Consider the following 19,471-nt stretch of genomic DNA (forward strand, 5'->3'; position numbering starts at 1 on the left):
GCTGGGTCAGGAACTCTGTCTTCATTGTCTTAATTAGAGCTTTACTTATGCATGCCTTTTAGATTTTGTCAGTCTCTGGCTAACACAGCTTTTAACCTCCTTTCAATGTCAGAGCCTACGGAGCCATTTCACTTTTCTCTACATCAATTTTTCCACCATTACAGCCTTCACTTCAGCTAACTGCATTTAGTTAATTTGATGCCATTTATTTGTACAATGCCATTTATAGTCAAAGTATTATAAGTTTTTTTTTCCCTGAAACTACTGTACTTGTCTTAAGGTTCAATTGAAAGTGTCTCAGAATTTAAAAAGTCCAATTTTGTCTAATTTCCTTGTCATTCTCATTAGGCAAAGGGGTTGCAGAAGTGGGAAGGGGGATTCATCTCAACACATTTGATTAATTTGCACGTATGCACGAGAGAACACTAAAGCAAGAGGCTGTCCAGGTCACGCAGTGCCCTCCCTTCGCCACTAGCCAGCAGCATATTTATTGCCTAATTATGCAGAGCCATGAGTTTGATACTATAAAACCAACCAATCAATTTCCCCGGGTGATATTTCTGAAAAAACTGTGTGTGAACAAAGTAATGGCTATAATCTGCAACTCCTGCTGGAGAGGAGGAGGGCACGAAAATATGTTCATCTGGGAAATTTCACTTACAATTCCTTTCTGTGGTGGGCAGTCCCTGTAACTACAAACAGGAATTATGTGAGGTTTGTTCACGACTGTATTATTTAAGTGATATTTGCAGAATACATGGTTATTCAGAATTTTTTTCTACCCCAAATGATGGTTAACGAAAAGCAAGACAGGGGAAGGGAGTATCTTCAATTCTAACAATAAACGGTCTTTTTCTCCCCAAAAGAAAGGACAATTATAGTTAGTTGTGACTACATATAATGGATTGAATTAGGTTGTCTAATCATCTTTGTAATTCTACATATTTTAGATATAATTCAGTCTTCTATGGTTTTTGAAGGAAGGTTGGTATGAAACAGAACAACCTCTTCCTATGTAAAATGGCTCAATCATGAACTCATGATTACCTGTGTGGTCTTGAATTGGCCCAGTTTTGCTGGTCAGGATTGCCCACTTTAAGTCCACCTGGTTGTCATGCTCCCAGTGGCACAAAGTCTTTTGGGATCCCCAGCCAAAGGCACAGTTAAAGTTGTATAGTGGCAGCTCTGCAGGAAAAGAGAGAACAGGGGGGATGAAATGTGATTATTAATTGCATAATTCAGATTTTGTACTTCAAAATGAAATGCATGCATTTGACCACTCCTAGTTGAAACTCTGAGAAGCCATAGTAAGAGCAGCCGTATTGGAAAACACATGTAGAATGACTATTTCTTGTAAACGATGTGGTTGTTTCTTATCTCTTTATGACCTGTATTTTGGGATTTTTTGTGGTTAGATTAATACTTCTGATTTGCCCACGTTAGCTGATAACTGTGCTGTAACACACATGACAAAAAGAAAGCTCTGGCTTGCTTATCAGATATATTTTCTGGTTGTTAATATTTATTTGAACCATAACAGTGCAAAGTTTTGCAACAACTCACAATAAGATTTGGACAAAAATAAGAAAGGACAGAAACACTAATGGAATGTCCTTGGCAGGAAAGGATTTCTGGTAAAATGTATAGTACGTGGCTTTAGTAAGGAACTTATTTCAGCATCTTCCAGACAGTTAAGTAGGCCCACAAGATGGCAGCATTGAAATGGACAAATTGAGACAGAAAAGGAACAAATGTGGCTGATTGCCAAATGAACTCAAAATAAGCTTCAAAATGAGCTCCATGTAAAAGAAGGGAAGTCTGGTATTATGGTCAGGATGAGATCATATCTTGTTTTCAGCTTCTCTTCATTTCTGCCCAAAGGTTTAATACATAGTAGCTTATTTTCTTCAATAGAACTTGGAATTTGAATGGAAAGATTATACAAAGATAGCATATAAATCCCTTGCATTTCTTATTTTCAGAAGCAGTTTGAAATCTTTTGGGCTTTTGGTTCCTACCCCACTGGTATGAACTTTCACTTCACCTTGAGCAATGACAACTCCCAGTAGAGCAATACCCTTCCCACAGCAATGTGACCAAATCCTGAAGTCTTTTCTCAGGCATGACTCAAGCCTTATTAAAAAAATAACTTAGGTTTACTTTAATGAGATGCTTTGTGCAAGTATGAACTAAGAACAAAGGACTTTGTGCTTCCATCAGTATCAGCTCTGGGGGAAGAACTGTGCTCCTTGCCCATTATTTAAAAAAAGCCAGGAAAGAAAATGCAACCCCTAGCACGTGTTTTATTTACTGTAGGAAAATATGGAGAAATATGGGAAGTGCGTTTGGGACTGTGGCTGGCTAGACCTTTGAGATGGAGCTCTTCCAGTCTGAAGAAGAAAACACTTCCTCCATTTAGTGAGCTGCCCAGGAAAGCCTGCAAAGGCTTTTGAACTGACAACCCAACAACTAAACTAGACTAATTATTTTACCAACCAGAAAAAACCTCAGGTGAGGAGGTTGAGACAGAATGGCTATAAAGAGGGTTCATCTATCATTCTCTCTTTGCCTGCTGTGTCCTCATTTGGTGGGTCCTTGATCACCCACACAGTTTTAACTCAGCTCACTGGATTCCTGCATTGCAGGCACTGGTCCCTCTCCCCTCTGGCCCCTAGAAAATTTCTTTCTGTTAGCAGAGAGGTCTGAGTGTACGGCAGCTCCTGCCCCTCTCCTCCGCCTGTCAGTACCTCGGCTGTGCGGTGGCATCCCTCCTCACTGAGCCCTCATTCTTCACTCCTTCCTTTCATCTGCCCCATCCTGCTTGCCTCCCCCCTCCCTCCTGCTGGCCTCCAGAGGGGACTACTCCGCATTGTCACGAATACAGCATCCTAGCTGAAACAAATGAATTAAACAAATAATGTCTGACACAGGAATTCAATGTGGAGAAAACATGTTTCCTGAAGGACTCTTTCTAGGAAAGGGGCAGATCATGGTGAATAATTTCTCTTTGGGCTGAAAATGTTGAAGAAGCAGAACTCAGTCTGCGTGCAAGCGAGTGCATTAAGACAATCTATTATGTTTCTTACTTCAGTATATGGTGTTCTTTTCCTAGACAATGAGGCCATGATCAAAGACATCTTGCCCAAAAGGGGACATATGAAAATCAAGGTGAGTTTCTAAAGAAACAGAGTGACACTGAGATGAATTAAAGGATTTTAAGTTTGTGAAAAATAATCTTCCATTGTCAAGGAGGCCTAGGGAGAGCTATATTGCATGACTTTGACATCAGAGCCATGAAACAGAACTTTAGAAAAGGTCTTAGAAAATGTAAAACAAAATTAAATTTATTAATCCCAAAGGATTATATCATGCAAAGGTAGCGATAGCCTGTGTGGTATTCAAACGACAGGAAAGGAGAACAGTGGTACATAGATCACATCAGTCTGAAGATATCACACAGAATAAAAAAGCACACAGTACAAAGACATTGAAAGGACTGGTATTGTTCAATTCTGAATAAAAACAAATAGCAGAAGACACAGGAGAAATATGTAAATGGGTGAAGAATCCAGAGAAGGAAGATTACAATATTCTGTTTTCTCCATTTCATAGCCTGAGAACCGTGAGATATCCAGTCAAGTTCAATGCAGATCAAAGGAAAAAATTTCTCATATGACGTGAGTGATACTTGCTTCCCTTGAACGCTGCTAAGGCTGAACACAAGTCAAAGAGAACTGGACACTGAAATGGATAAGGAAAATATCCAGAATTTAATCATTAATTCTAAAGTGCAGAGAGTGACAAAATCCTTTTGCTTCATAGTCTGAAGTCAGCTCTGGACATTAGAATTAGAAGGAGAGTTTCAAAACATAAATTTCACAGCACCATCTAATAAAGAATTTCTTACACTTTCATTTGAAATATGTAGTCCAGGAAACTGGCAAAGGGCCTAAGTCTGAAATGCTTTGGCCATGTCTGTGTTCCTTGGCTTTGGACTCACAGACAGCATGGTGTAGCATAAAAATAAACTTCTTTTCCATGCAGAAGTTAAGGAGAATCCCCTGAAATAGAGTAGAATTTGACCAGTAACCTGCTCTCAGGGAGCTATTTCTCGTTAGGTTCCTATTATTTTCTTAAAAGTGATTGTGTTAATATGTTCCTTAGAAAATCACAGCAATGGTATTGAAGGTCAAAGGCAAAGCGTTTCAGAGTGCTCTTATTTTATGGGTTCCTTAAATATGCCATCTTATTGTCTATTCTCATGTCTCTTCCAATGCTTCTCCCAGGGACCCATAAATAGAAAAATTAGAACTGCTAGTCAATTAATAACGGGCACTTGTAGCATCAGGATAGGTACATTAGTCGTATGGACAATGGATGTGCCCCAGCAAAAGACAGAATAGTTCAATGCTTATATTAAAGGTCCCAGAGGGCTGATACAGTAGCTCACAGTAAGCTATGAGCAATTTGTCCTCTTTGTCTTTGAACTATAGCTTGGCATCTTTGGTGGAAGGAAGGAAGGTAGGGACAAGCAGAATTTGGTGGGCTCCCTCTGCAGCGCCGGCCCATTCCCCTGCTCGGATAATTATCCTGTTAATAGGTGATTGATTCCGGGTTTGTGTGTATTGAGAAGATGAAGCAAACTAGTTATTATGTAACCAAATAGCAGCAGTTCAGATGAGAATCTGAGAGGGAGGTGTGGTGAAATCCCATATGCCTTTTACAAAATGTAGGGTACGTGATACTGAATTAAAACAGATTTATCCTCTCAAAGAATAACCAACAGCTGTACTTCTTGACCACATCTTGCTCACAGCTGGAACCATTACTGCACACAAATAAGAAAGTAATTTGAAAATCTAGTTGAGTGAGTTTCTTGCAAGTCCATTAATCTTTTGTGGCCCACAGACTTTGACATATTTTTATAACTCCTCCAACAAGAGGCAAGAAGGAGCATGATGGCATTAAAGATGCTATGGAAATTCTCTATAGGATGCTCTTGCCAAAGGGTAAATCAACATTAAAATGGGAAATTACAAACAGCATTTGGACCACTTCAAAGTAGTATATTGGGTCTAATTCATATTTGCATTTCACCTTTCTATATCACTTATGCTGGCAGCACAGAATTACCTTAAATGATAGTAGATGATAATTTAACTGCTTTAATATCCCTTTATTGATGCAAAGTTGTCCCACCAAAAATGAGAAGCAGACCTATTCTACCTTTAAATGATTTCTTAGCATAGTTTTTAACCTCAGGATTTCTTAGTTATATTTTTCTGAAATAGCTATTACATGAGTGAAAAACAAGATACTTCTTGAACTGTCTGCTTTACAAAGGACTGAGCTTGCATCCTGAGAGCACATAATGTAAATGAACAGCTTGCTCTGTATGGAAATAGCTAAGAGACAAGCATTTCAAATAGTCTTTTAGAACTGAAAAAGATGTGTTCAAAAAGACTACATGTTGTTGAGTCTTAGGACTAAGGCCTGAAAGGTATTACCTTGACAGACAGATTTGTTAAAGGCATCTTTTTAAGTCTGAGGAGGAAACTGGTTCCTTGCAAAAAAACCTCAAACCTTTAAACATTTTTAGCAGCTTAAATCATGATTCTTTTTAATTTTCTTATAATTCAGTCCCCTTGAAATGAACTGTGAAAGTCTCCGTGATGGAAATCTTGTTTATACATGGAGGCTTTCCAGTTATTTGCTCTTAACTGTTTCCATAGTGTATGAAAGCTGTTTGGAATAGGATAATCTCAGGCTTTGACACACGCAAGCATGTTAGTCTGGGATAACAAGATTAGCGGTGTTTGCAGGCTTGAATGCAGGCAGGAGGACAGCAATACATGGCATTAGCACCTATCACAGAAGTACCTGTGCCACAGCAGGTGTTGCTATTGAGAGGGCTGATAAATCTCTGTCCCCAATCATAAGTTGCTGTGGCTAGCACTGGCAAGGTGTAGCTTCTGCTGGGTTACTACTGGAGCCTGTAATGAGCAACTGATCTGGAACAGCTCTTTGGCTTGGAGTTCATAATTTACCTCAAGGTGTATTGGCATCTTAAAGTAAACCAGCCCTTAGAAGGAATTAAGGGTGAAGCTGAAGGCTTAGTCCTTGGTGAGTTAAATTCATACTTTGTTCAGCTTGAGAATAGCTGAAAGAGCTGGAGTGCATTTATCCTCAGCCAGCTGAGGGCCAGAGGGCCCCCTGAGCAGCTTTGTAACTTCAAGACCAGTTTAAACTATGTTATTCATGGCTGCTGTAGCAGGCTCTTGCTTCCAGCTGCAAGGCCCCTTGCTCTGATGTGCTTCATCATGCCAGCCAGGTCCAGCCATGCCCCTTCAGCAGAAGGAAATACTTACACCACCTTCACACCAGGAAGGGTTTCCCCATGTTGAGGGGAATTTCTGTCTGCCCCTTTTGGGGAGTTTTCTGGATGGTTTTCAGTGAGGGATTATGAAACAGCTGGAAACCTTTATGTCTTAAACTGGAGATTCTGGAAACCTTATTCTTATTTATTAGCATCTGACTGATCTCTATCTATGATCTTTGTAATGTGCTGCCATGTGGGAGCCTGGAATGTGAACTTGTCCCTTATTCCCCGGAAGGAAACAGTTCCTACCAGCACAATGCAGGGAAGTAACACTGGCATGCTCTGAAGGGAACCTCAGAAACTCCTTTAGCATAGAAAAAAGCTTGGCTTATCACAGAGTAAGCAAAGGTGGTGCAGGAGGGAAGTAAGGAGAGAAAATGAGGATATCTTAACCTCTGGCAGAAACAGTCAATCTGTTACTGGAGAGGCCCACCCAAGCCAAAGGGATTAAACACAACCTGCAAATGCAGCTGGCACTGGGGAGGAGGGAGGGAACCTGCATTGCACGGAGGCACTTTATGAATTGGCAATTTGTTTAAATGCAAGAAGATAGTTTAAAAAAAACCTGTAAAAATCCTTCATTTCAGCAAAATACAAAGCTAAAAGATCATTTCAAACATAGATTTAAAATGTTTCACTCTATAAACAACTGCACAGCATCCTTTCTTCCTTTGCATCTCCCACCCCTTTTCAAACTGTGGGATCACCAGCAGCCCTCCAGCCCTTTAGCAATGCTGACTGTGGAAGAACAGTGTGGAGAGGTGTCCTGTGAAGGCAGGCCAGCCTGCCATCGTGTTTCTTGTTGCACTGGTACTCCACGATATCCCTCTGCTCATAAAACAGAGCAGATCTAGAAATAGCGTATGCTGACTAAGCCAACAGGATAACCCTGGAGACAAATTTTGAGAGGAGTAGAAGCACTCACCTCTGCAATATCAGAATGCAGAGACCAAGAATGGGAACAACATCTGAGATAAGTCACCTCTATCTCTTAGTCAGGTCGACACCATCAGTGTCCTTTAGGAAACTTTTGCATCATTAGTCCCTTTCTTTTATTTGAAGCAAGAGTGGATTGTATCACACGGTTGAGGAAACAATGATAAACACTTACCCAACCCCGTTAATAAATCACTTGCAAGACTATGCCTGACTGTGCTTTAGTGGAGGAAATGGGAGTAACTGAAAACTGACCTCTTTATTGCTCCACAATTATTAATGCAAAAGATTTTAAACTCGTGCTCATAGTTTTTGGAGTTTTCTGTCCAAATCTACCCTCTCCCCCACTCGCAGTAAATTGTACAGGATATTAAAAAATGGTATGAAAGCTGTGGAAGCGGCAAACTAAGGTTTTTAAAAGCTGTTAGTTATTGATTAAGTGAAAAGGACCTGCTGCCAGTGACAACTTGGTTTTCCCTTTTCAAGTTCATGGTAGCAGTTTATGTAACCCCATTTTGAGAAAACTTGCTAGAAAACAACATTGTAAAACTGCCAGCTCCCTGGTGGAGAAAACTGGCAAACTTTACTTAGTTTTGTAAAACCATGGATATAAATAGTGAGTGGGCCTGTGTGGCTCTGTTTTTGTTTTCCTGGAGTTTGCAAGCACACTTTGTGTCACTGACATGCCACAGAGCGCACTGTGTGATTAAGTTAGTTTAATTTTGTCAGCATTTGGCATTTGCTGATGCAGAAGGAAATCTTGTTCTCTGCTGTGTCTACATGTGGATGAAAGGAATAAAATATTTACTGTACAGAGCTGAGAGACCAGATGCTTCTTTACTTCAGAGACTTTTAGCGAATGGGAAGTCAGGAAGTGCTGCAATTCATTATTTTGTCTCTGGCGTGAAATTTGGGTATGGAATTTATTATGTTTTTAATAAGAAAAAAACCTTCTTTTTTTTACCTGGTTGTACTGTATTGTCTATTACTGTTGGCTTTTCTGTATTCAGCACTGTAGTACCACCTGGAAAAGAAATTATGCATATCATGACACACGGGACACAACAAAGGACACAGCAGTCATTAGGAATATCTTATATATAAATCTGAAATATTACCATCTTTATTAGACATGCAGGTAACTGAGTATGTGAGCTTCAGCATGAAAATATGACATTAAAGATCTGGTTTCCTTTATCAAAAAAGAAAACAAGAAGTCATCATTAAATAAAGCTGCATTTCTTTGGAGTCCTTGCGAGCACCAATTGATCAACCCTCACCTTGTCCCTGTGGCCGCTGTTGTTTTATAGACACTGATTTGCTCCAAATCATATGGGAAGTCAGCAGCTGATCTCCATAGCACCTCCGAACAGTCACCAGTTTGTGCATTCACCCATGACATGTTGTTTCTTATATCAGGGATGTGAGGTCCTCTAGCCCCTGCCGTGCTGGGTCCTCCCTGTGTGTTGTGTCATAGCCACATTGTGAGCCAAGCTCACAAGAGAGGTGCATGGGAATCGCCTGACTTTAGGCTATAGTCTAGGGCAGGCTTCACTTCTGTCTCAAAGAGCAGGAGGAATTAAGGACTTCCCATTTGTGTTCTCCAGGCAGATGAACAAGAGGTGAGTGGGGTCATGGCCCTCTCCTAAACTCACTAATTGATATTTTTTAAATACTTGACTTTTTAAAGCAAGCCTTGTATTGATAAAGGAAACAAAAAGTAAATTAGCACAATTATAAATGCGCAGTGGGGTGCTGATTACCAGTCAATGGCTTTTCTTTTCTCCAGCAAACAAGTGCTTAAAGCATTACAGAAAGGATGACTATGATGACTTCCAATGACAATGAATGCCCAAGCTATATCAGCTTTATGTTTGTGAGAATGATCTGATGGGAAATGTTATAAGCCACACAAATAGAGTAGCTCTGTATGGGGTCCAAATAGAGCAGGAAGGAATCTGGCCTACAGCACAATTACAGTTAATTGCAAGGGAGGCTTCATTGTGATGCTCACATATGTGCAAGTGCTATCATGGAAGTGACTTTAACAGTCATACCCATGAGAACACGGGCACCACACTTGCATTGGGAGTGGATGAAAGAGGGTAAAGCACTGAGACAACCCCCTCTGCACTGCACTGCTATCGTTCAATGGGCCATGAGATTTACATACTTTCCTTCTGTGCACTTTGGAGGAAGAAAAGAACATTTACAATTAAATTATTGGTAAAATCGCTTCTGTCCATTTTAGTGTTACAAGTAACATCATACATACAATGCAGTGTTCCTACAGTGTCCGCATGCACCGCTCAGGGTTTCTAAGTAGTATAGCAAAAAATGGTACTAAAGTGTCTACACTTTTGTAGAAGGGCAATGTAGCAATTTTCAACTTTAGTACTGAAATAGGTTCAATTCCCCAAAAGAGCTGGTGCTCAGGAAGGCTGGTGGCTCTTCCCTTGTTTTAGAGATTATAAACCGCTCCCTAGGCACAACCTGCAAAAATTGCCAGAGGGACTTTCTTCTGCTCAATAAGCTTTCCCTAAGGGACGTGTGGGATGCAGTCCTGAGCTTCCTGAAGTGCAGAGACTACGAGTGAACCAGGAAGATGCTTGCACAAATCTATCTTCTTCCCTCACACTGCCTCCATCTATGTGAAATATGTCTCTACCTACTGGGTTTTGCAATACAGCCCTCAGTGCGGGGCTTTACTGGAAGCCCCAGTGTTTCCTGACCTGGTTCTTTCCTTTCAGAAAAATAACTAACTTACGATGTTTAGTAACACTGAAAACTTTCTGAGCTACCTTAGCACAATACAGACTAATTTATCAGAATCCCTGCATAGCTGTTTTCAAAAAGAGTAAGATTAATCTGCAACACTGACTTGAAAAGCAGTGACAGTGACTGTGCGGTGTCTTTTCCACTCAAGAACTGTTTTTCAATTTATGATTTGCAACATGCAGTTACAGGAGACACTGGCAAAGCTCAGAAAGTGTTCAATGCTGAAACTGCACTTCTATTTGTATCTGCTGTTGGATGTTCTACTTGGCTGCTCCAAAAAGCCAATCTCTTACCTAAGATTTGCCAATGTCCTCTTGGACAGCTATTGGCAGATTTTAATGCTATTTTATATCATGGATATAAGAAGCAATAAACATTCATTAGATAAGCACACCAGAGAGCAGTGATGAAATAACTTGTGTCACTGTGCCCAAAAATAAGCTCAATTACTGTAGAACTATAGACCTGCTACAGGAAGATCTATCTCATCAAACAGGGCCAGAGCTTTGTGGAGTAAGTGACTTCCAGGAAGAGATCAAAAACCTAGTGGTGCAGTGTCAGGTCTCTCAGAAAGACAGTGGTTCTGTGCAAAAGTGGGAGAATATGAAAACTATCAAGCTTCCTCTGCTCTAGATGCAGACTGTGTTATGTCTCTCCCTCCTATTTTTCTGCTAGTGGTGGCAGCTTGGAGAACATCAGTCCTCTGTGGCTCTAATGCAGTGTTGGTGGGGAAGCTCATGGAAATATTTCTGGTGGTATATGTGTGAGTATGCTTAGATGAAACAAATCTACTTTGTTTCTGTCTGGGAAAGGTTTGGGGCTGAGATTTGAGTCCTATACTAAATTTTAGGTATGGAAGTGTATGCGTATCTTGAAGCTAAATAATATTTCATTTTGAGTTCTTCAGTCTCAGACAATAAACCTCAAAAGGTTTGTCCAGCTTTTTTCTTAATAAGACAAAGTTTGATTGGGACATTTGATTAGACACAATTCCTGCTCAAACAAATTGCCCTCTCTTCCAGCTAGTCACTATTATTTGCTTCAAAAATTACATAGCTGAGAAAACAATCAAAAGTATTGTCCTATGTAAAAGGCAGATGCCTATGTTTTGACAGCACTGACAATATGAACTGCATACCAATGTCCATTTATGTGGAGTGATTAAATCAGTGCAAGCGTTTAGCTGGTAACTGGTGATGGATATGAGCTACAGTGAAGCTGCAATGGAATGAGGATGGTTTCTGCACCTGTCAGTTGGTAGTCATCACCTGTGCCACTGTGACAGTTTGCCTGGTCATCATCACACTCATCCACGGGTTTGCCTTCAGAAACGGTAGGAACAGCGGTAGGAGCTGAAACAAAACCCAGTTGTTCAGTTAAAACATGTGCTGGAGAATCAGCATGCAACTGGCAGTAACATTCTGATGAGCACCATATGCTGCCTTCATGTGTTGCATATGAGGAATGAAGTCACTCTACTTTGCAGGTTAGTTAGTATTTTTTTGCAATGGGACGTATCTGTTCTGCCTCCTTGCACTAAGGCACTCTGCTGTATCTGAGCTCAAGGGCTGAGTGGAGCTGGGCAGCAAAGCCCTGGACTGTCTATTCACTGGCTGATGAGTGTTTGTTTTTCCTACCAATGAAGAGTGAAAGCCTGGCAAGGCAGAATGGGAGTCTTAGGACACAGGTGTGGGGTAGAAAACCCATCGGTTTATTGCAGGCCAAAGTGCCTGTGAGTGGACTTGTACAGAGGAACAGGAGGCGTGCATGCTCAAGGTGTAATTCTCCAGCATGTGCAACATTGCTGAAGAAACCCCTCTGCAGAGCACATGTAAGAGAGGAAATAGCTGAGCAGAGTCCTGGTAACAGTGGCAGGAAGGCAGTGTAATGTAGAATCACTTTGTGCTCAATGAGGAGATCTGGAAGGAGTTTCTTTTGGTTTTGTTGAAGTTATAAATAAATAAGACATCAGTGATGTCAGTCATTCCTCCCGGCCACCTGCCTGCTTCTCATTGGTGATGACTTTCCGGTAGCTGCTGCATAACCAGTAAAAGTCTGACCTTTGTTATTACAGTTAAAAGCTTGAGATTTGTGCAAGATACCAGAAAACATATCTATACCCCAGTATCTGCAAAACATACCACATCTGGAAAATCAGAATACAGATACTTGGTGTTATTTTAGGTTTATGTTTTCTGCTGGAAGTATAGTTCCCTGGCTTAAGATAACTACTCTGGGAATGTGATGCAGGCTTTTGTCTGTTCTCACCTACTGTTATTTTCATTAACAATCTTTTACTCTCATTATAAGCAATGCAATAATGCATCCCTTTGTCAATTCTTCTTTGCCCTTCTACTGCCACCAGAGCCTGCTGGCCACATAAGATCATATGCACTGACAACTTGGCCTGAAAATGTCAGGAGGGGTGGTAGTTTCTGAAGTAGCTATATTCTGGGATGAAACATGGCTCTTCTCTAGTTAAAGAAACAGTTCTGTACCTATTATGAATTATGCAGAGTGTCTCTTCCCCACATCATTTTAAAAACCCCTCTGGGAGCTCTCTCTAGCTTTCTACATCCAGTTAACTTTCTTATCTTGATCTTCATGCCCCTCTATAGCCTCAAACTTGCCTACATCTCTGCCATCATTTCATGTAAGCCCCTTGGGATGCTTTGAACACAAAAAACTTCCCCTTGCTCATTACTGCTGGAGAGCTGATTTCTACTCCTGTCTGTGCCCACCTCCATGCTTCTTTTCTCATCTCAACTCCTTTCTTGCTCAGTAAATCTCAAGTGACTTCTCGTCATCCAACTCCCTCCTTAAGATAGAGTTATACAACAAAGTTTTCTTATTATGCTTCTTCCATGGGTAAATGGGAATTGACCTCATCTGCCCATGGGTGACCTAAAGGTGAACACCCTTCAAAAGCACGCCACAGCAAAAAGAAAAATGCAAGGAAAATTGTACTTCGGCTGCAGTTTGCTTAAAAGCAAAGGTGTTTTGCCTTGTCAGTCTCCTCTTTGGCTCCCCCAGCTCACTGAGCAATGTGTTCTTGTAAGGTGGTCTACGGACTCACTTGTCAATATCTAGGTGGCTACAAGAGCCCTGTGGCCAAAGGGCTTTGCCCACAGGTTGTGAGTTTACATAAGGCAGGTGCTGGGTTTTCTTTTTCTGAGCAAGTAGTACAGTAGTCCTCAGGAACTAAGTATTCCCACAGGAAATGAGGACTTCCTGCAGGAACCAAGAAGTATTTCCAACCTCCCCACTTTCCGGGCCAAGTAAAAAGCATACTTATTCAGTGTGGCCTTCACTAAAAAAACAGCACAGAACTCATCAGTTCTCACAGCAAATGCCTTCCACTCTTCCGCCTTTGGGGGAGAAATGGTGAGAAAGACATGGAGGCAGAGCAGTCCGTTCCATTCGTCTTGGGAGCCTGTTCAGCTACTTCTATACAAGGTATCATATGAAACCCTGAATAAAACAGTTTGTTATTCTGTGTATTGTTAAGCTGTGTGGTTTATAAGCCATGTCATTATACCACCATCCACCAGATAGAATTGTGAAATTCACCCAGTGTTATCTGTAGTTATCTATGAACTTAAATAATTATTGTTTATATAACAGGAGTCAAAGCTTGACTTCATGTCACGGTCCAAGGATAAATGTCTAAACTTTGCTTTTCCTGGTCTTTCATCTCTTACATACTCTTGCAAAATTAAAGCTTGGTAAAGAACAAAGAGGGCCCCTTTACCCCCCAAAAGGAACAACACAGACACTGTCCAGCCAAGGAATCATGGCCCATCATAGTGTCTGGTGTGACTTTCACATCCTTTGAAGGAACAAGGGACATAATTGCTATATTTAGTGCCAAGCTCCCTCTGCAGTCTCAGAAAGCATCTCTTCCAGGGTTGTATCATGGTAACATAAAATTTAAGTTCCTGTCTTTTTTCTCTCCTAATAGCTCTATGCTTCTCGAAAGTATAACCATAAGGCTGCTTAAGGGAACAGAAAACCATGTGGAGAATATCACTGTGATTCAACAAAGGAATGGGAGAAAGAATAATATTTGTGCCTCGGGCATATTCAAATGTCTGCAGAGAAGGAACTGATTAGGCTAAGAAACAGCACTAATGGCAGTCATGGAAGCGAGAATCCGACAAGCTGCCTGTACCAACACAGCAGTGTTCAGCAGTAGTCCAAGTAGAGAATGTATTTATGAAAATAATAAAGTGCATTCATCTCTAGCAGAGCAATTACCTTCGAGTTCACAGCCCAGCAGCTCCATTCGCAGACCCAGTCCTCCGTGTGTGGCTCTCTCAGGGTAGACGCGGATGAATCTCGTTGATACAGGTTCAAAAGTCCGCAGTTCAGGCGTGTCATAGTTGTTGTTGCCTTCAAAAGTCTGCAAAGCATGACAAATGCTACTTGTTAAAATAAAAATGCTATTTGCAACAATCATCTTTTTTCCTTCTTTCTCTAGTCTTTGAATTAGGTGAGCAGTAGGCCAGATTCTAACCACTTAATAAGTGTCAGGCATTCTTGTCCTAAATGAGAATGGAAAATACATAGTTAAAGCTTCTCGGAAAAGTAATACATTTCATTTTTCATAAACTCAGTAGCAACCAATCCATCAGGGTCATAACAAGAGCTGAGTGTTTAATGAGACATGATTTTAAATGACGCTCTGATCTGGGGTTTAACTGGGTGACATTTTCAACACTTCTCAGGGAAAAAAAATGGCTGAGGTGAAGATCCTGTCACCTTTTAAGTGGTTACAATAATAATCCAACTATTCAAGAGAAAATTTCAATCTGATTTCCCCCAGTGACAATTTCACAAGTTGTAGTTATTTCAAAAGGCATAAATTAAACTCCAGGAACAGTAGCTGCAAGAGTTCTTCCAGTGAGCCTGCTATTGAATAAGAATAAAAAGAAAGAAAGAAAGAAGAAAGCTGCTTCCTGACAAAACTGCAATATAATCCAACAGGCAAGGCAGGTCAGCAAATCTACATTTCAGACAAAAATCTCTTCTCTGAGTTGCGCTCTGGGTTCTTCAGCCATAATGCAGCTCTCAATGGCATTTTTTTGATACCTTTGGATTCTCTTGTCAGTGATCTTTTGCATATAGAACAAGTTATAATTTGTACTTATAGCTACACCTCAGGTGCCTCCATGGAGATGATCGGTCCTTAGGATGAATTAACTGTGCAAAGAAACAGTCCTTGCCATGAAGAGTTTATAAACCAAGATAGGCAAAAGGAGTTATTTTTACCCTATTTGATGGTAAAAAATGGCTTCAGAATATAATGTACAGAACACTCTAAAGTACAAAATATGAAAATGTATATGACAATGAAGTAAAAGTAAAGTATTTTCTACTTTTCTATGAATTAGTTAAATGGCAAAACATTAAAAAGTTCTTTGAACTAAAGTTCAAATTTGGCATTAGAAGTGCCATGATAAGATACTTCCAACTCATAGCTGTGAAGCCTGAAGCCTTCAGGAACAAACCACCAGATACCCTTCAGTTTGGATGAAAACAAACCTGCAATGAACAGAAGTTGATCAGGGGCAAAGAAAACAGAGGCCATGGGAAAAGCTGACTGTATTTCCCAAGCACAAAACAGGCATAGGTAAACTGATTGCTGCCAGTGCAGTCCTAAAAGCCTTGGTTGTTTTTACTGTACACCTCTGTATTATGAACCAATGGTCCACAAACCTTTCTGGTCATTGGTTGGAGTGCAAGTCGCAAAAGTCAGTGATGATGTCAGACTATGACTAACTAAATTAAAAAAGTAATTTCAGCATTAATACTTCTGCTCCTACTTCCTAGGGGAAATTGTGCCTCCAAGGTGGCTTCAAGGTGCACTGGTTGACCTGGTGTTCTGCCAGTGCTTGGAAGACAGCTGTCAAGAATTCACATGTAGATGGCCTGTCAGATCTAATTAACATGGAATTGTGTGTTATTGTATTTGAATAGCAATATAGTGCAAATGATCAGAAAAGCTACCAACCATATGAGAAAGAATGAATGCCATTTTATGTGTAAAAAGTAGACAGACATATGTATCTGAGGAATCCTTGCTTCCTTTTTAATAGTAGTCTTAATAGCAACATATAATAATCAAAACTGTTTTATAAAAGACATCAGTACTGGAGTACTGACACATAGACATTAGAATTCAATAAGCATCTAGAATTATATTGAATCATTGTCCTTTGTAGTGCAGAGCTGCCTGTGATTCAATTTTGACTGTTCATTTAAAACACATACTGATATTCTTTGTGGGGGAGGAGAGAGGAGTATACAGTAAAGCTTCACTTTGTCAGTGTCTTTTATGCAGGCTATGTCACAAATTATTTACTTCGTTACAAAGATACGTTATAATAAATAATAGCTAAACAAATGAGAAGCTGAAGTGGTGAGAGGAAAAAAATATTTTTAGTATCTTCTGAAATCAAAATAAACATTGCAGAAAAATCTAAAAAGGTCATTTCAAATGGCAGGATATTCAGAAGTTTCTTGTACCAGAAATGATGAGAGGAGGTGTAAAGAGACCAAAAAAAGTGGAAGGAGGAAAGAAGTATGAAAGAGAAAGATGACTTTATGGAGTAAGATTGAGTAAAACTGTGGACAAGAAATATAAATTGGGTCTGGAATGAAAATGGGGTTCTGCATGGTCGTTTGAGGATTTGTGATGTTCACTCCTCTGAGTGCTTGAGCTAGGCTAAAGCGGGAAACATTCTGCACATTCAAAACCAGGAGAAATCGGGTCAGCCAAAGAGGAAGGACTTGTAGTCCTAGTGAAAGGAACTACAGGCATGGATGACAAGATCATGTTGAGAAACAAGGTGATGTTTCATCTTTTGGACATACTCTGTTGTTATGTTTAGCTTGTCATTGTTCTTTCTTTTCCTAAAATGCAGTTGTTTGTTTACTGAAAGTCAAGACTTTAGCCAAGTGAAACGATGTGTTTCATTTCATATAACAGGGCTGTTTCTAATCCACATTCCTGCTGTGACTCATTAAAGCATGCTGTCCCATCCAGCTCCACTTACATTTAAAAATACTTCATTCCAGTATTAACATTTTAAATCCCTCAGACTCCCAAATCATGGGATTTATCTGATTCTCTTTAAAGAAAACTTGTGCTTCGGAAGAAAATTTATTAAATGTCTTGAATTTTTGGGAAGGATTATAATTATACCACAAGAGATTCAAGAGATTTGAATTCCAGACCTCTCCATTCCATTAATCTTGAAAGTTAATTTCTGGTAGTGATGAAAGCTGAGGATGGGCTCAGTGCATTAGTTAGCACACTAGTTTTCTTGTCAAACTGCTAACTTCTGACAATGATGGCAAGTGCTTGTATTAGAAAACAGAAAGCCATGCAGCAGACGGCACACTGCTTTGAAAGCATATGGCATTATTTTTTTCCCTCATTGAGCCACATGTAGAAGTACATGTCAAAACAACATCTATTTTAGAAAGAAAATGGTTAGATCCCATTGTTGATTTACACTCTCTTCACACTTTATGATGAAGTCAAAACTCATGGTAACAAGAGAAAGGAGCTGACTGTAAAGGCTGAATTCATTTACTTTTAATCCCCAAAACAAATGATGAAAAGTGATGAGAAGTGAGAAAATGCAGACATATTCAGTGAGATTAAAACAGGAGGGAATGAAGGCCAATATTTACCAAATGTGCCTGGAAAAGCTACATCCATGGGCCCACTCAGATTTTCCTTTAAGGGAACATAGGTTTGTCCAATGGATGAGTCTATATAGCAAAACAGCTTCTACATCTAATTTTCTGACTAACACAGATGAGCAACTCTCAGGATTCCCATCTGCCAAGCACCACATCGGTTTGCCTTTTGAGGGAACATTTTGGTGTATTATCCCCTGAACGTCCCATCACTGCAGCATCAGTTCATGAATGGGACTGCGTGCCCACTGGTTTCCTCAAGGAACAGGCTAGGGGGACTAAAAAAGGGTTGTGTCTTTTTGAGGCAAAAATGCACTTTTGTGAGCAATGATAGCAAAATGGGATGGAAGACTTAACAAATGGGATTTGGGGTAAATAAGATAAACACTCAATGCAATTTGTCCTGAAAAGCATACATTCAAAGACAAACCAAAATAGGCAAATTCCTAGAATTTTTTCTGAGTCATGCTGATTTTCTTTTCCTTGTCATCTAAACCAGCAACACATTTGGCCCTCCCCTGTCTTGCAGTTTCTGCTTGAACCTACGAACCAGCTGCCTTTTATTGCCAAGCAACCTCCAAAATACTTCACTTGTGACAGTACAACAGTACAACTTTTCCCTCAGGATGGGATAACATATCAAAAACTTCATCACTTTCTTTTGGAGAGACTTGGATCAGACCATTACAGAGAGCCTGTGAAGCTTTCAGAGCAGTCTACAGGCAGTTCAGAAATCCAACAGGTACCCCATTGAGTTAAATAACACCATTCTCATTCTACAGCTCCGACAAAAGAGAAGCAAAAGAAAAGTAATTCAGTGTCTCAAGTAAGTTTGTTCAGTCAGTGGAAAAACTGCAGAGGAAACTCCACTTTTTTGGCAGTGTTACATATTACCATTGCATGGGATTTTGCAGTAACCTAGCGGCCACGGAGGCACACCACCCTTGTCAGAAGTCAAGTCTGAGCTAGCTGTTGAATAAACAAAACCTTTGCCACAGAGAGAGGCGAATGTCCTAAGGCCAGCTCCTGCCTTCAGGCGTGGGACGGTTCCCACAGCATCCCTTCAGGGCTGCTGCCCTAGGAGTCCTACTTGGCTTCATCTCAACTGTGTGCCTTTCCTAAGATCAGAGGTAGATGTGTAGAAATTTAAGGTAAACTTTTTTTTTTTTTTTTTTAATGCAACCTCTTTTAGTGCAGAGCTTTCCTCCTTACCTTTATCTTTTTCTTGCTGGAATCCATGATCATTTTCCAATCTGATCCATTGTTGCTATAGCCAATTTTGAATTTTTTCATGAACACTTTGTTTTCTCGGTGTTTGCCTCCTTGGACAATTATGCCCCTCACTTTTTTTTCTTCACCAAGGTCTATTTGAAGCCATTCATTTGTATATGGATGAGTAGTTGGTGGCAGTGCCCAGCCTGAACGGCTTGTTATGAGGCGAGCATTTTCTGGGATCCAGTTTCGATCAACTTGAGTAGATGCAGTAATCTGAGAGTCAGGAATGAGCCCAGACACCATACCCAGCATCCCAGAGCAAGGATAATCTACAGAGAAAAACCCAAATAATTTAAATAGTTACTCTGAACAAGCACCAAAACAGAAACAGGACGCATCAGTTAATTCAACAATCATAAGCAATTACTTATTTCTTTTTTATATCCAAAATAA

The 19,471-nt window shown here is 40.2% G+C and overlaps 1 protein-coding gene across 3 annotated transcripts in view; it reads right to left on the minus strand.

Moving 5' to 3' along the window:
• NRP1 (neuropilin 1) overlaps nucleotides 1-19,471 on the minus strand; it is a 112,565-nt gene that overhangs the window by 9,857 nt on the left and 83,237 nt on the right. For 2 of the 3 annotated variants that reach the window (XM_026842318.1, XM_026842317.1), the window contains exons 9-13: nucleotides 19,016-19,347; nucleotides 14,351-14,495; nucleotides 11,341-11,445; nucleotides 8,280-8,339; nucleotides 1,048-1,185 (exon numbers count right to left, since the gene is read on the minus strand). In XM_026842318.1, coding sequence (XP_026698119.1) covers nucleotides 1,048-1,185; nucleotides 8,280-8,339; nucleotides 11,341-11,445; nucleotides 14,351-14,495; nucleotides 19,016-19,347 — 780 coding nt within the window. The remainder of the gene's footprint in view (nucleotides 1-1,047; nucleotides 1,186-8,279; nucleotides 8,340-11,340; nucleotides 11,446-14,350; nucleotides 14,496-19,015; nucleotides 19,348-19,471) is intronic. The other variant, XM_026842319.1, reaches the window with a different exon arrangement.

This window comes from Athene cunicularia (assembly GCF_003259725.1).
Source record: "Athene cunicularia isolate RWA chromosome 2 unlocalized genomic scaffold, athCun1 chr2_part1, whole genome shotgun sequence".
NCBI classification, from domain to species: domain Eukaryota; kingdom Metazoa; phylum Chordata; class Aves; order Strigiformes; family Strigidae; genus Athene; species Athene cunicularia.